Source organism: Mus musculus, chromosome 16 (genome assembly GCF_000001635.26).
Source record: "Mus musculus strain C57BL/6J chromosome 16, GRCm38.p6 C57BL/6J".
NCBI classification, from domain to species: Eukaryota; Metazoa; Chordata; class Mammalia; order Rodentia; family Muridae; genus Mus; species Mus musculus.
This window is the reverse complement of record NC_000082.6, coordinates 17,900,423-17,917,252: the sequence shown is the minus strand read 5'-3', so window position 1 is coordinate 17,917,252 and position 16,830 is coordinate 17,900,423. Positions and strand designations below refer to the sequence as shown.

At 51.3% G+C, this 16,830-nt stretch overlaps 2 protein-coding genes across 6 annotated transcripts; both read left to right on the top strand.

Annotated features, from left to right (window-relative positions):
* The first annotated feature begins 2,225 nt into the window (after nt 1-2,225).
* On the top strand, nt 2,226-4,139 carry Gsc2 (goosecoid homebox 2). The gene is made up of 3 exons (NM_029469.2): nt 2,226-2,499; nt 2,634-2,887; nt 3,535-4,139. The coding sequence occupies exons 1-3, from the start codon at nt 2,250-2,252 to the stop codon at nt 3,634-3,636; spliced, it is 606 nt and encodes a 201-aa protein (NP_083745.2). The 5' UTR covers nt 2,226-2,249; the 3' UTR covers nt 3,637-4,139.
* Nucleotides 4,140-5,904: 1,765 nt separating this feature from the next.
* Nucleotides 5,905-16,544, top strand: Ess2 (ess-2 splicing factor). Of its 5 annotated transcripts, none has more exons than NM_001081633.1 (10): nt 5,905-6,091; nt 6,997-7,165; nt 7,253-7,348; nt 9,334-9,503; nt 9,616-9,733; nt 10,011-10,144; nt 10,880-10,982; nt 12,142-12,251; nt 14,320-14,435; nt 14,930-16,544. In NM_001081633.1, exons 1-10 carry the CDS (start codon nt 5,948-5,950, stop codon nt 15,207-15,209), a joined length of 1,440 nt encoding a protein of 479 aa, NP_001075102.1. In that variant the 5' UTR covers nt 5,905-5,947; the 3' UTR covers nt 15,210-16,544. The 5 variants fall into 5 exon arrangements, with proteins under 5 accessions (NP_001075102.1, NP_071853.2, XP_011244232.1 ...); NM_022408.2 differs by having other exon boundaries at nt 9,331-9,503; XM_011245930.3 differs by having other exon boundaries at nt 5,914-6,420; nt 9,331-9,503; nt 14,930-15,488.
* The last annotated feature ends 286 nt before the right edge of the window (nt 16,545-16,830 follow it).

Here is a 16,830-nt window from a genome sequence, read left to right as displayed (position 1 = left end):
ACATCTGAGCCTATGGGGGCCGGTGTCGTTCAATCCACCACAGTGGTACAGCTTTGAGTCATTTCTGTTGCTGTAACCTCAGCCATATTCCTAGTAACCCTACCAAGTTAGACCTCAGTAGTGCTCTTACTTTGGCTATCACTGCTTCCCTACTTGGGGTGAGTAGATGTTTGTTTACTTGATACTTTCAGAAATAGTGTCACAAGACACTATTACACACACACACACACACACACACACACACACACACACACACACACAGTGGTATTGCCCCAGTCGTCTCTAAGCAAGTTCAGAAGACACAAATGAGCCACATGCACAAATGACTGCCACCAAGTGCACAGAGCCTGGCTCACTGACACCTCAATATGGTCCTGACAATATGGTCAATATGGTCCATTGAGGGAGAACTCCCCAAGGGCACAGCTTTGGCAGAGCACCATGTCATCTTCCTACAGGGAGAGAAATACAAGAGAAAGGAAGCAAGGCTATGGGCATGGAAAGAGGAAGAAATCCCAGAGGCCTTCCTGTCCCTGGCCTTGCTGCCCCATTCTGAGCAGACAAGAGTAACGGGCCACTTCACACCCCTGAGCATTGAGGTGGGTTTAGGCACAGATGTTCTACACGAATGTCTGCTAGACAAGTCTTCTGCATCCAAAGGAATCCATAGGAGGTCTGGGGCTGTGGCAGCCATTCTGTAACCATGAGGCAGGCTGAAAGGTCACACAGTTAATAGTGCTACTCATAAGCCTTTCAGATGAACACACTCTGGGACTTTTATGATGGATGAGACAGTAATGTCCATCACTTGAAGCCCATAGAGTCCTCACTGGTACTAGAGTGTAGTCAGCAGAAGAACTTATAAGAGGACTTGGTAAAGTGGGAGATGGGTGACTGGGTATGCTGCCTACTCTGGCTGCTAATATTCCTGGGACATCAACCCCATGTCCAGTTGTGCTCTGGATATCTCACACCCAGTAACTGCTTAAACCCTAAGAACAAATCATTTTTTCCTTTGAGACAGGGTCTTGCCCTGTAGCTCTGACTAGCCAGGAACTCACAAAGATCTGTCTGCTTCTGCCTCTCAAATGCTAGGATTAAAGGTATCATCATGCCTTAAAAAAAAAAAAAAAAAATACAGATCTCACCAGACTGGCCTTTCCCTCACAGTAATCCTCCTGTCTCGGCCTCTGGAGCCCCTGGAATCCTGCGACTATAGATTTGGCTCACCATTCTCAACGCTTGTCCCCTTAGGAAGAACCCTTGATAGTTGATCAGTATTATGACATTAAACAAGCCACAATGCTTAGTAACAGTGAGGCAGTCCGCTGCTCTGTCCTGAAAGACACACGCCATATTTTCAGAGATCACAAAACAAAGTGTCTTAAGCAAAGGCCTAGAGGTTCAAAGCTTCATAATTGAGAATGACGAAAATCGGGCCAAGTATTTGTTCTCAGTTGGAAAGAACAGTGGGCAGAAGTTATATTGTAGACAAAGCGGAACTGGCCTGGGCAAAGGGTAGGGCAGGGGCACATGAAACAGCTCTTAGAAAATGTGGTGTGAGGGAGATGTTGATGTACACAGGAGCCGGGCAAGGGCGTCAGGGACCTTCTAAGACAGGAGATAACAAGAAAAATATCTTCTAGTCTCTAGAAAGAAGGCACAGAATTGGCAGCTCGCGCCTTTGCTCCCAGCACTCAGGAGACAAGAAGCAGGCGAATCTTTATGAGTTGGATGTCAGTCTCAGCTTCCCATCCTGTAGGTATTCTTCTATAGGAGATTCAGACCAGGGCTTCAAAGTGAGCAAGAGCTGTCAAGTAGGGTCATCCTGCTGACAGGGTGCTGAGCTCACTGGAAATCTTCATTCCAGGAATCTCCAGTTTCATGGAGGGAATGAGGGAAGCCAGGGGCAGAGAGGTGGCGGGGACCCTGTGAGTTAGAGGCTTCCAAGGTCCTGGCATTCCTCCTGGCAGGCGACCTTAAGCCTGCCTTAAAAGATATAAAGGATGGGCTCCTGATCCCTTCCTTTCCCTCCAGCTCTAGACGTGGCAGAGTGCAGGACTCCCTGCTCCCAGCGCAGTCCCCGGTACCCAGACGAAGGGGCTTGCCCTCCTCCATGGCCGGGGATTAGCTCTCTGAGGACTGGCGACGGGATTAGCACGCGCGAACGCGGCGCCCGGTCTGGGGATTACCGCACCTCCCACCTCCCTATGTATATATTCCGCCTCTTGCGCCGCCCGCCCGCGGGCATGGCGACTGCAGGCAGCGCGGCCAGCCGCAGGGACCCCGGGCGACCCTGCCCTTTCTCCATCGAGCACATCCTCTCCAGCCTGCCGGAGCGCAGGCCCGCGACGCGGCCACCGCAGCCCGTCGGTGGTCGGAACCCCGCCGAGCTAGACGAACCCGAGGCGCCCGTCCCCGCTGCTCCTTGCGCCTGCTGCTGCTGCTGCAACCCGCGCGCTGCGACCCGCGGAACCCCGGAGACATCGTCCGGGCCGGGTGAGTGCGCGCGGAGGGGCAAGACTAGGCGGGGATCTCGCGGGGCGGCCTGCGGGGCGAGCCTGGCTCCCCCTAACCCTAATTGGAACCGTAACCCTACACCTGACCCCACCCCGCCCCTTACCGCCCCGCAGGCTTGCGGCTGGCGTGGCCGCTGAGGTTGGCGCCCGCCACGCCCTCTCCCTTGACGGCGCCTAGAGCAGGCTCCCCGGCGCTGACTGGCACGAGCGGCCCCGGCCCGCAGAGGCGCACGCGGCGCCACCGTACCATCTTCAGCGAGGAGCAGCTGCAGGCGCTCGAGGCACTCTTCGTACAGAACCAGTATCCCGACGTAGGCACACGCGAACGCTTGGCGGTCCGCATCCGCCTGCGAGAGGAGCGCGTGGAGGTGGGTGTTCAGCCCGCAGCCTGGAGGCCAACTCCGGCGCCACTCTTATTTTTCAAAGACCGACCTTCCAGAAGGGGCTTCAACTCGTAGCCGGCTACACTGAAGGGAGACCCCCTATGATCACTCGATGAGGGCGCGGGGCCGGTTCTTCCAGCACGTTATTTGGGTGTCCCTGGAACTGGAAGAGGTCAAGAGTCGTTTTCTTTGACTTTGTCCGGCTCCCCAGTTTCCCCTGATGATGAAATGCACGTTTGTTCCTGCCCCAGATGTGAGAAAGTTAAGAAATGTTCAAATCTAGTCAGGCATAGTGGCATGTATCTGTAATCCCAACCCCTGGGGGATGGAGGCTGGATCATGAGTTCATCAAAGTCAGTCTCCTCACACAGTAAGAAGCCGCCTAGCCACCTAGGTTACAAGGAGGAGAGGTGGGGTGGGAAGAAGGGGAGAGAGGAGAGAGAGAGAGAGAGAGAGAGAGAGAGAGAGAGAGCGCGCCTGAGCCTGGGCTCAGGCTGGGAAAGTGTGTGAGGGAAGGAGGTTGCAGATCCATTCACCTACACCTCCATTGAAGCCTACCACCTAGCCCTTCCAAAGTTCTTTGGATGATGGATCCTTGGGGCCTGAGCTGTCCTGGTCTCCCTCCTCCTCAGGTCTGGTTCAAGAACCGCCGGGCAAAGTGGCGACACCAAAAGCGTGCTTCCTCATCGAGGCTCCTGCCTGGGACTAAGAAAACTCCCAAGGAGAGTTGTTGATGCTGTCCGGAGTTTATCTGGCTTTATGAAGTAGAGCACAAGGAAGGAGGAGGGGGACAGACCTACCTGAACAGGAACTAACGCTGCCAGCACTGGCAGCCAGGGGATCCAAAGCCGCCTTCTCACCCATGAAGGGAGGGCATGTGGGGCAGGAACCAGAGACCTCCTGCAGGTCAAGTGCAGACACAGAGCAGGTCAACTTCCTCAGCCACCCTCAGCACCTAGAGAAGCCCTAGCTCCATGCAGGACGAAGAGCCTAACTCCCCACCTCATGCCTGTCACCAAGACTGGCCTCTTCTCTGTCCTTCCACCTTCTTATGCAAGGCAGTGGTGTCTGCTCAGCCCTGGGCGTACTCTGTCCTCACAGGCCCTGCACTTTAGGGCCCTGGTGTCATGACCTGTGGAAGAAGAAGGTTGTAGTTGGTAGTTTCCAGATTCCTGCATCTGCTCCTTCACCTCAGCCTTGAGCTGATGCCAAGAAATAAACGAGATCTTCAAAGACCACAGAACAGTCCAGGATTTCAAGTCCCTGTGTCTCAGGCTTTGTTTCCACACCAACTGAGGGACTGGCTCCATTGTCCCTTTCCAGAGAGTTTGGGGGTGGGGTGTGGATCAACATGTGTTGCAGAGCACAGCTCAACAAGTACCCAGTCCCAGTACCATGTCTCCCTCGTCAGAATTAAAGCCGGTAGATGGTGGCAAGGCCTCCTGGGGATCTGGGCCTCTAGGCACTACCAACCAGCTTCACAGATGGGGGGAATCTTTGGCTGTGTGTGTGGATGTATGTGTGTGAGTGCATAGCTGTGTGTGTTGCCTGTATATATACATGTACATCACATGTTTGCCTGGTGCCCATGGAGATCAGAAGAGGATATTTGAATCCCTGAAAGTAGAGTTATGGATAGTTGTGTGTCACTGTGTGGGTGCTGGGAACTGAACCTAGATCCTCGAGAAGAGCAACAAATGCTTGTAACGGATGAGCCATCTCTTCTGCCCCCTCCATACTCTTCTTGGTGTATCTTTTCCATCCTTAGGCTACAGTTCCCACCTCTATGTCTCCAGTCCAGGCCTGTCCCCTGAGGTATTTGTCAGTCTGTACCTCTGACAACACCTGGAAGCCCACAGGCTTGCGGCAGGCACCATATATACAACAGGCCATTTTCCCATTCACTGTCCTGCTAAAGGCACGTTAAATCATAGAGTTCTTGATCATTAATTGCTATTATTACCGGATCATACCCAGTCCAGCCGATTTCACCTTTAAACATATCAATAACCCCCCAGAAACTAGCTCGTGTGCAGCTTCAGGCGCACCAACCTCATGAAAGCTGCATTCCCTTGCATGGTAACCATTGCAGCTTTCTCTGGTTTTCACCTGAGCTCACTTAAAATAATGTTTCTTGACAGGACTCCAAAGATACTGTGCAGCCTGGCTCTCCCCCTCTGGTGTCATCTCCTTCTTTAGCGCACTGTGTGACTAAAGGTCTGTTTTGGCATTTGCCTTGCTCCACCCCGCTGCTGGGCCTTCCCATTGCCTGATGCCCATCCATTCATCTTTTCCATCTACAACCATGTTCTGCCTGGGGAAATGCCACTTGACATGTCCTGTGTAGCAGTTGAGATTCTCTGAGTGCAGACTTATTGCAGGTCACAGTTGTAACTTTACACACTGGCAGCATGATTTAACATTTTTCTACTGTATGGTCAACTCTATGGATGCAGGGACATGGTCATAAAGTCCCCAGTGACTCACAATGAAGGACAAGATCATTGGAAAAGCAAAATTGTAATGAATCATTCTGGGCTAGAGCTTCTCCCACCTAATTCATGATCTCCCTTAGGAAGAAAGTTCCACTAATGCTTTCAGTGAGAAGCCCATCCTGGCAGACAGGGAACTAATAAATCCAACCAGAGATTTAAGACCCTTTTGTTCTTTCTTTTCATTTAAATTTTGTTAGATAAGTATACGGGAAGAATTGTCTTAGTGTTCTTTTTCTGAGTTTGGAAGTCATAACCAAATTTTTTGAAGTATTTAAAAATGTCTTTGAAGCATCTGCATTTTTTTTTTTTTTTAAAGAATTGGAACTTTTAACAGAGGGACTGTGGCGTCAGTCACTCTACAGCTCCCCCTAGTGATCATAGTCTAGATGGGCATGAGCAACGCGGGTGGGGATAAAAGACTACAACTTTCTTAAGATCCGGCGCTCCCAGTGACATCATTGGAGCGCCGGCTTTGTTACAAAAATACTGCTTCTCCATTGGCTGGCTGTTGGAGCGGTGCAGACGCCGCCCGAGCGATTCTGGGATAGCGATGGGGACGCCCGGGACCTCGGCGGGTGCTCTGTTTCTGTCCTCCGCGTCCGCGCCCTCAAGGAAGCGCGCGGCTGGGGAGGCTGGAGAGGCCGGAGTTGCGAGAAGCAGGCAGCGGGTCCTGGATGAAGAAGAGTACATCGAGGTACCAGCTCAGTGCGAGCGCTGGCGACTTCCGGGCCCCTCCCCCTATTCGCGTTCCTGTCCAGTCCTTTGAATTTTTTCTGGTCCTGGCACTCTCAGCCGCCCTTGGAAGTGGAACAACTGTTTTTGGGTTGGAAAGCATTGAGAACCAAGAAAACAATGCAGAAGTGGGCATCCAGTTTTCTGTTGAGAGTCAAGGAAATAGTTTCTTGTATAGGTAGAATTTTGACACGTTTTTCGAGAGATGGTGAAGACGACTTTTTGGAAGGCTGTAAAGTGTCAAAGGCTGGGGGTCCCGGAATTAGACAGTGGAACTGGCTTCGTCATTGAGTGAGTGGGTCTCAGTTGCTCCTCGAGTTAAGGGTCCAACTGCAAACACGCTGGAGGACAGACCGACATAGGGTTGGTTTTAGACTGGTTAGATTTAGGATGCTTCTGGGATATGCTGCCTTGTACCATTGCCGTGCAGCTGACTGTACAGACTTTCAGCTTCACAGCAAGGGCGGGCTGGATCTGAAATCTTGAGGACTTTTTCTTGTGGTGGCGATAGTGGCGACTGGCTTTCAAGAGAAAGGTTTAGATTGAAATACAAATTCATGGGTGGGTGGAGGATGACAATATCCACATTAGTCTGGCTGGTGTTATAGATGGAGCCAGCAAAGAGAAAGATCAGTTAGTGAGGGATTTCATGGGCTTCAAGAGATTGTTCAGTAGTTAACTGGTACATCAGAGCTATGTGGGATGACAGCCTTACTAGAAAAGACAGTTCTAAACCTATCTTGTAGATGACAGTTGTCCAGCTAGGCAGAAGGGAAAGGTCTAAGGGGTGGAACATGGACAGTGGTGGATTGTGCGTCAGGACTCCCAGATGACAACTCTGGCCTTTGTTCTGATTGCTCATGGCAGGGACTTCAGACAGTTATCCAGAGAGACTTCTTCCCTGATGTGGAGAAGCTACAGGCACAGAAGGAGTACCTGGAGGCCGAGGAAAACGGAGATTTGGAGCGCATGCGCCAGATTGCCATCAAGTTTGGCTCTGCCCTGGGCAAGATATCTCGGGAACCTCCACCACCCTGTAAGAGGACGGGTGCTGCTTTAGAGGGCTTAGGGAAAGTCTGTTATCACGTAAGGCTCACTCTAATTTCTGATTTGCTTCTCTCAGATGTTACTCCAGCCACCTTTGAAACTCCTGAGGTACACCCAGGCTCTGCTGTGCTGGGCAACAAGCCCCGGCCCCAGGGCCGAGACCTAGATGATGGTGAGTGAACTCCCTCTTTTAGTCTCATAGTCAAGACTACTTGGGAATTGTATTCTTGTGAATTTTCTTTTTTTTTTTTTTTTTTTTTTTTTTTTTTTTTTTGGTTTTTCGAGACAGGGTTTCTCTGTGTAGCCCTGGCTGTCCTGGAACTCACTCTGTAGACCCAGGCTGGCCTTGAACTCAGAAATCCGCCTGCCTCTGCCTCCCGAGTGCTGGGATTAAAGGCGTGCGCCACCACGCCCGGCTCTTGTGAATTTTCTTAGGGTCACATAAGTATCCACTTTTGGGATCAGAGACACTGGTCTGGGAGGCAGAAGAGCAGAGGCCAGCTCCCGGGTGTGGAGGTACTGTGTTCTCTGCCTCTGGCCTGTCTCTAGAAAGAGAGCCCAGTACCGTCCCAGTCTGTGTTCAGTGTTCCAGCCTTGTGAGCTTTGTCTCCTGAAAATGCCTTAGGCTCCTCTACCTTCTTTCTTCCAAGGCAGTCACTTGTGTCTCTCCCTTCAGGTCGGTATTCAATTGTTAACTGTTTGGGCTTAGAGGCGGAAGCTAATCTGGACACTGGGTTCTTGAACTTTTGTGTAATGTTGGAGCCACCTGGGCCTCTGTTTCTCACCGAGTGCCTTTAGTTTTCTGATTTGTTTGTTTTGTTGAGACCAGAGAGTCTCACTGTGTTTCCCTCACTGTTCAGTGGGTGGGGGGTGAGTGGGTGCAGGGGGAGCATTTCTGTTTCTTGCCTCTCACCCTAATTACTACCTGGTGAGCCCTCCCAGAGAGTAGGGCCTAGGTCTTGCCTCCACATTTAGAGTATCATGTGGTATACCATTAAGACACACATGTAGAACAGATGAGTGTTTGTTTTCGACATGTTTCCATACCAAGTATGAGATGTATCTTAAGGTTAGGAGGAACTCTATAAATCTATTTATATGTGAGCGTTGCCACTAAGGGACTTGTCTGGGTCTGTAGTAGAATGTATCACTAGACATAGACAAAGGCGTTTCTGTGCCAGGCTCTAGTGGACAGCATACTGTACTAGAGCGAGTGTGCAGCATGCTCACACAAACGTGTTTTCTCAACAGCCCAGCCTTTCCTGCCAGGGACATGCTATGGTGGTAGTTCTTCTTGGAGCTTGACCCTTAATTGAACTACAGCAGAGAAATAGGACAATTTGAAGGTGTTTTCTTTTTATACATATATTTTACCAGTAGCCTTGGCTGGCCTGGAGATTGCTCTGTAGATCAGGCTAACCTCGAACTCAAATAGCCCATCTGTTTTTGCCTCCTGAGTGCTGGGATTAAAAGCATGCTCCACCACCACCTGGCCCAAGGTTACCCTTTTCTAACCTCAGGACTTGAACTTAGAACCACTGTGTTAGGCATTGGCTGGTGGTCAAGACTGCTAGTAGAACAGATGAGAAACCTCCCCTTCACACAGCCCCCTGAAACTTGCAGTGCTGCATCTTCAAGAGTATCACTTTCCTCGGTAGCAGGGATCAAGGTGGTATGGTTAGCTTTTTGGCCCAGGGACTGTGTGGTGCTCCGTGGAGCCCTGGGCCATATGGGCTCCTGCCTTAGGGATTAACTGTCATACCCTGAGGCATTTGTGGCCACCACTCATCCATAATATCAGTCAGAAAGGAAAGGGAAAGATAATTCCAGGAGGAAAGAAGAGCTCATGGGACTGTAGAGGTAGATCCTACAGGATTAATACACTTTGGGCAGAGGAAGAGCCTACTAAACTGTCGTCATGTATCTGACCCTGCCCCTTCATGAGTCAACCCGATCCCAGACTTCTCTTGGCAACTAGCAGATCAATAGAACTGGCCAGTTGGCCATGGTTGCCACCTGGGTTTATCTGAACAGTCGGAATTAGTCTGTCACCTAGCAGGAGCTGGGGTTGTAGCCCTTATGAAGTGGGACGGTCTTCCTCAGCCCTGCAGTGCTAATCATGCAGTGTGTGTTTCCCTACTTGTGACCTCTTAGCAGGAGAGGCTGGAGAGGAAGAGGAGAAGGAGCCACTGCCCAGCCTGGATGTCTTCTTGAGCCAGTACACAAGTGAGGACAATGCCTCCTTCCAGGAGATCATGGAGGTGGCCAAGGAAAAAAGCCATGCACGGCACGCGTGGCTCTACCAGGCTGAGGAGGAATTTGAGAAGGTAGCCCTGGAGCTTGAAAACAAAGGCACCTTCTTTTGGGATGGAGTCCCAGGGCCACAGGTACAGGATCTGGGTGCCTCTCTGACCCTGCTTTCCCCCCATGTCACTATAGCGACAGAAAGATAATCTTGAACTCCCATCGGCAGAGCATCAAGCCATTGAGAGCAGTCAGGCTGGAGTGGAGACCTGGAAGTACAAGGCCAAGAACTCTCTCATGTACTATCCCGAGGGTGAGTGAACAAGGCAGAAGACAAGGCCTATAGTGGTCTGTCTTGTTACCTTTGAGCCAGGTTGGGGTTGGGGCAATCTGTGACGCTTTTGGGACATTGTGGTCTTCCCTACTGCTTTGTTGAGGGTTTGTGAGCTAAGGTGGCTCTACTCTGCCTTGCCAGGGGTGACTTAGCTCAGGAGGTTTATCTAGCCTTGAGGCTGCATGACTTGTAAGGCTGAGGTGAGGCATGGGGCTCACCCCCCACTTGGAGCCCTGCTACCTTGTTCTTTTGATAGGTGTCCCTGATGAAGAGCAGTTGTTTAAGAAGCCGAGACAGATAGTACATAAGAACACACGTTTCCTCCGAGATCCCTTCAGTCAGGCTTTGAGCAGGTCCCAGCTTCAGCAGGCGGCTGCCCTCAATGCCCAGGTGAGTAAGCAGAGTCACCAGGCAGCTGACCAGCTGCGTTGGGAAAACTGGAGAGGTGTGGCTTCTCCCATCTTGGTTGTCCCTTTAAGTTAGGGTTTTTCTGAGGCTAGATGGAGCTTAATTGTCAGAACTGCTACAGCCCCTGTGTGGCAGGACCTGTATCTTGTTTTGGCCCCTTCCAATGGGGCTAGATATATGACCTATGGTTCTAGCCCATACCAGCTCCTATGATGTTGGCCAGAGAGGAGAGAAGTTTCTAGAGGCCATACCTATATACATATACCATACATATACATACCATACATATATATACCTGTGTAGCAGTCAGCGAGCTGAGAAGAGCGCTGTATACTGGGAAGTTCCAGAAAGAGCCAGGCCACTGAGATCCTTCGATCAGGATGAGTACGTGCCCTCAGAGTGTCCCTGATCATCATGGGGTTGGAGGCGAGGCAGGAGATGGGAACACTCAGATGCCACAGGGGAGAGCCAGCACTGGCCCTCTGTAGCATTGCAACCCAAGAGGCTCTTCCTTGAGGGAAGGGAGGGGCAACCTTTACTTAATGTTCACTGCTTCAGTTCCTCACGTCCTTGGGGAGAGGTGAGAATGGGGGTCTTCCCTCTCTCCTAGAGCCCCAGCTCTTTCCCAGAGAGGGGAAGTGCTTCCGATGTGTACGTTAGCACCTACCATAGTCAGCCGTAGAGAACCTCTGACACTGGTCTCTCTCCTTCTCCCAGCACAAACAGGGCAAGGTCGGCCCTGACGGCAAGGAACTCATTCCCCAGGAGTCCCCCAGAGTGGGCGGCTTTGGATTTGTTGCCACTCCTTCTCCTGCTCCTGGTAAGGAATACGTTATACGCCCAGGCTGGCCAGGCTGTGCACAGCCTCTCCCACTGGGTACTGGCTGGTTGTGTGTCAACTTGACACAAGCTGGAGTTATTATAGAGAAAGGAGCTTCAGGTGAGGAAATGCCTCCATGAGATCCAGCTGTAAGGCATTTTCTCAATTAGTGATCAAGTGGGGGAGGGCCCCTCGTGAATGGTATCATCTCTGGGCTGGTAGTCTTGGGTTCTATAAGAAAGCAAGCTGAGCAAGCCAAAGGAAGCAAGCCAGTAAGTAACATCCCTCCAAGGCCTCTGCATCAGCTCCTGCTTCCTGACCTGCTTGAGTTCCAGCCCTGACTTCCTTAAGTGATGACAGCAATATGGAAATGTAAGCTGAATAAACCTTTTCCTCCCCAACTTGCTTCTTTGTGTGTGTGTGTGTGTGTGTCTGTGTGTGTGTGTGTGTATTTGTGAGACAGGGTTTCTCTGTGTAGTCTTGGCTGTCCTGGAACTCACTCTGTAGACCAGGCTAGCCTCAAACTCAGAAATCCTCCTGCCTCTGCCTCCCAAGTGCTGGGATTAAAGCCCAACTTGCTTCTTAGTCATGATGTTTGTGCAGGAATAGAAACCGTGACTAAGACACACGTGTGACCTGAAATGCCTCAGGTTTTGCTTGTGATATGAATGGGCATACTGATGCACGTATGCACAGTTCTTATATAGATTTAGAGAGTTGTGCAGGTGGAGAGGCCCTGGACACTAGTCCCACAGTCTCTGCAAGGGAATCAAGTGAAACCCAGCTGTCCTTGGTGCCCCACCACACATGGCCTCCACACTAGGTGCTGGTTGCTGTAATATAACACCACAAGGTGTCACATAGGAAGGCACCATATGGTTGCACTGGCATTTAGGAAACCTTGGAAAGCAAGAGTGTTTTCTTCCATTGGCACCCCTGGCCCTGTGCTAGGATGGGGTCCAATAGACCCGCCTTCCCTGACCTAAGTACAGCCATCTTGCTTTGGGGTGCTGCTGTTTTTGAATTTTCCCTTCAATTTGTGAGGGAAGGAAAGGAGTTTGTCTGTTGGCCTCAATGGCAGCTAGGCTTCATGTATTGGAGAGAAAGATAACTCCCGCACTAGGTACTCCGGCCTGAGGTGTGTGCTCTCCCTCTGCAGGTGTGAATGAGTCCCCACTGATGACATGGGGAGAGGTTGAGAACACGCCCCTGCGAGTAGAAGGATCCGAGAGCCCCTATGTGGACAGGACACCTGGACCCACATTCAAGGTGAGTTGTGCTGAGCGGGCATCAGTCTGGGACTCAGTCAGGATACCTTAGTACCAGCTGCTCAGGACTCAGCACAGACACTGGACTTCTGCAGAAGAGGGCATTACGGTAGGACTGTCAAACAGATTTGGAAGAGTGGAGGCCATGGCAAGGCAACAAGGCAGGTCTGGAGGCTACACTGTCACAGAGTCAGACCAGGAACTCCAGCTGCCCTGTAGACAGAAGGGCTACGTGCTAGCCTCTGGTTACATAGCATAGTTAAGGATACACAAGGTAGTACAGTATGAACCCAGTATTGTAGGTGTGGGTAGAATGGAGGTCAAGACCTAGAGCAGACCAGAAAGTCCAAGTCAGATAGGGCGTGGTGTACATCATGTGGCCCCTGTCAGGTGGCCCCTGATGGCATGGATGGGTGGGTGAGCAGATAGACGCCCTGAGAGCTATGGGGAGGAAACACACAGTGTCCAAGGCTATCGGGAATCTGTGGATGAGACAGTGTCTGGTGTAGTTTGGAAAGTGAACAAAGAAAGGTCCCTGAGACTTGAGAGTGTACATACTATGAGGGTGCTGGGCCTCAGTGACTCATGGTATGCATGGGCAGGCCAAGAATGTGAATCTTCTGAGGAAACCCAACAGGATCAGATTTAGTGTAGGATAAATGTATAGATATGCTTTAGTGGCTGGGTCACAGATCATTTTAAGCCAGGCCTTCCAAACTGCCTGTGATCAGTTTGGAATGTGGTAGGAAGGGATCACTTTAGTGCAACAGTGGTGTCAGAGTCACCAGGGGTAGCATAGCTCTCAGAAAGCGAATGCTGGCTTGTTCTGTGGTTCTGACACTGCTTTCCCTGACATGGCCCTGGGGGTCCTTCCCGAGAGCAGATGTAGAGGTTATGTACTACACACCTAGACACATCATGGGTAGAGATTGTGGAGGTCTTGGTTATAGACTGTGTCTGGGATGTAAGATAACCAATACAAACATGAGAGAGGAGCAGACAGGATGCTATGTGGCCCAGGGCTCTGACTGGTTGCACAGAAAGCAACACTAGACCCGCAGTGGCCTTTACCAAGGCAGAGAATTCTGCTCTGCCGGAGACAGGGCAGATGTAGCCTACTGTATACTTTGTTGTCCAAGTGTCAAGCAGATGGAAAGCTGGGGACAGACAAGAAAGAGTGGAAGGTATGGGAAAGATGGTGTTTCGGATGGTGCAGGATTGCCAGGCCTTTGCGGATAAAGTAAACTAGGTCCCAAGTGTGGTAATAGCAAAGTAAGTTCCAGGAAAGTGAAGACCCTTACTGTAAACAGTTAGAAATTAACGTGGTTTAAACTATTATTGTTTGTTTGACTAATTTTGTTCTTGTGTTGTGCTGGGGGTTTTACCCAGGACCTGGTTCCATCTCTTTTAGTGTCTGAAGTGCTGGGACTAGCTCTTGTTTATTTTTGTTTCTTGAGACAGGGTTTCACTATGTAGCTCAGATTTGCCAGAAACTCACTGTGTGGATCAAAGCTGCCCCCAGATCAGAGATCTGCCTCCCAAGTGTTGAGACTGAAAGCATGCACCACCACTCCCAGCTCTCAGCCCCTTGTTTTGCCTTGTTTTACATTTATTCGTGTGAGTATGTGTATAAGCATTATGCATGGCACATGCCACAGCACATGTGTGGAGGTCAGAGTGTAAGAACCTGTAAGAGTCGTTCTTTCTCTTTTCACCTACGTGGTCTTAGGGGATTCCAACCAGGTTGTCAGTCTTTTAACAAACACCTTTGTCCACTGAGCCTTTTGGGGGTTTTGTTTGTTTTTTAACACAGGGTCTTACTATGTAGCTCAGGGTATCCTCAAATTCTACAGTCTCCTTCCAGTTGCTGGGATTGCGTAATACACCACTGTATCCAGTTGAGGGTGGGGAGTATCGGGAAGGAACCTTTTGGAAGGCTATTAGGGAAGAAGCCGGAATTGTATCAGCCACAAGGAAAAGGTTGCGTAGTAGCTGTTCTTCTGGATAGTGGACTGCCTGGCCAGACAGCAGGTCCAGCACAGGTCACCTACATGCCTGCTGCCTTGTAGATCTTGGAGCCAGGACGCAGGGAGCGTCTGGGCCTGAAGATGGCCAATGAAGCGGCTGCCAAAAACCGGGCGAAGAAGCAGGAAGCGTTGCGGAGAGTTACAGAGAACTTGGCCAGGTGAGAGGCAGCGGGTCCTTGGGTCGGAGTAGGGTAGAGATCAGTTTGTGCTTGCCCCATTCCTAGTCTCTCAGCCTCTAAGGCCATGTGTGTACACAGCCTGCAGAGCCCAGGGTATCCACAGGGTTCCTCTGTAAGTGCTGTGGCTGCTTCTCTGCTGCAGAATGTAGCTTTGTGTGGAGCAGGCTGGGAGGCCCTCTCCATCATCTTTCCACAGTATCCTCCTTGGACTTTCCCTAAGAGGTACCTTACCTGACTACAGTCTCCTGTTAGTCCTGTGGGGTCAATGCCATTCAAGTTACATAGACGTAGGAGACTCCAACTCTCAAAAGTCTGTGATCCATCCAACCCCACAGCCAAAGGTTCCATAGAGCCTCAGGTTTGGCCAGACTGCTCAGAGGGACCATGTCTTTTCCTGTGGGGCTGAGGGAGGCCTTGCCTTAAGCAGCCCTGACCCCCTAACCTGGCTACTTTCTTCTGTCCCTTCTCCACAGTCTTACTCCCAAAGGCTTGAGCCCAGCCATGTCCCCAGCCCTACAGCGCCTCGTAAGCAGGACAGCCAGCAAGTACACAGATCGTGCCCTGCGGGCCAGCTATACACCATCCCCAGCACGATCTTCCCACCTCAAGACCCCAGCTGGTGGGCCGCAGACACCCACAAGCACTCCAGCCCCTGGGTCTGCTACACGCACACCCCTCACACAGGACCCAGCCTCCATCACAGACAACCTGCTGCAGCTCCCTGCCCGACGCAAAGCTTCAGACTTCTTTTAGAGCCAGGCCTGACTGGACCTGTGGATGTTTTGTGGAACACTTTGTGGAGCATCTAGGGCAGCTTTCTACCACTCAGAGGATTCCAGGCCTTGGAGACACAGACCACAGTTGATTATTCCAGGAGCCACAAATATCTAGTGTTGTTCCCGTGGCCAGGTTGGCACATTACGCGGACCAGTCCCTTGGAAGTACAGCGTTGGTGCTGTTCCCAGGGCCCTGCTGAAATGCCTTCTAGCTAACCCCCAATTGAATCCTCATTAAAGAACACCTGGAACTGTCTGGCCAGGCTGCTGATCCATGTCCTGGGGCCCACGTGGGTGTCTCAGGGTTGGAAGCAAGGGGTGCTGGGGAGCTGCCTTCTATGCTGAGATCACCCCCCGAGCCTCCCACTGTAAAGGATACCACAGACCCCAAAAGTGGAGCCATTGAGCTTGTGGGCCTCCTAGTCAGAGCTGGCCATTCGGTTTGTTGGTTCTGGGCTTTCGTATCAGGTGTCTTCATATCAGGCTCACCAGGACCAGTTCTCTTCCTGTGACTCGAACCAGTACCTCCCAGCAACCTGGCTGCCTCCCTGTCCTCCTCTCTGCTTGACCCACTGTTCTTCAGCTCTGCCTGCTGGACTCTGCTGAGACACCAGCTTTACCTCAGCCTGAGCTGTACTATGAAAAGAAAGAGTGCAGGCTCCCTGCAAACATGCAAATGCCATGCGCACCAGCAACTAAGAGTAACTAGTCCTCAGGTGACTAGAGGCCAGCTACGCCTGTTAGCCTGTGCCTACAGAGAGCTGAAGGGTCCCTTCTCGGCCTAACAGAGTCAAAAACTATGACCTAATTCCCCAGCCTACGTACGGTTTTCAGGCCACAAGTGGCATCCTATGGCCGGCCCTATGTTAAGGGCAGCCTTAAGCACACCAGACTTTTCTGACACCTGGGTCTTGCTTTGATTGCATGAGAGCCACCTTTTCTAGTCTGCTGGCATTGGGCCTCTGAGGCGGGGTTGGGTACCTTCCTCCTTGGGCCTCATACTACTTAGTTTTTGTCAGTTTGACAGAAGCTAGAATCACCTGGGAAGAAGGAACCTCAATTGAATTACCTCTCATCAGATGGGCTTGACGGCATGTCTGCAGGCATTTTCTTGATCGTCAATCGATGTAGGAGGGCAGTGGTCTTGGGTTGAGTCAGAAAGCCTGGGAGGAAACTAGAGAGGAAGCCAGCCAGGACGTGACACTCCTTCATGGTGTCTGCTTCAGCTCCTACTTGAGGTCCTGCTCTGGCTTCCCTCAGTGATGGACTGTGATGGAAAGTGTGAGCTGAATAAACCCATTTCCTCCCTTAAGTTATTTTTCTATCAATTGTTTATTTAGTGTTTCCTATCAAGGTAACAGAGACCAGGCCTCTGCTAACCGTTCCCCACAGTGAGGCTGCCCTGGGACCTTTAAGGGCAGGAGCTGGGACCTGAGCTAGGGAAGCTTAAGCGTTAATCCAAGGAATTCCTCCAGCCAGTGGGAAGCAGAGACAGGAGATGGGGAGGAAGGGTGCGGTCTAGGCACTGACCACCTCAAGCATTTGGCCAGCATGAGGGAGTCTGTAAGGAGAAATGGTGTCTAGGCACTTTGAGGGCT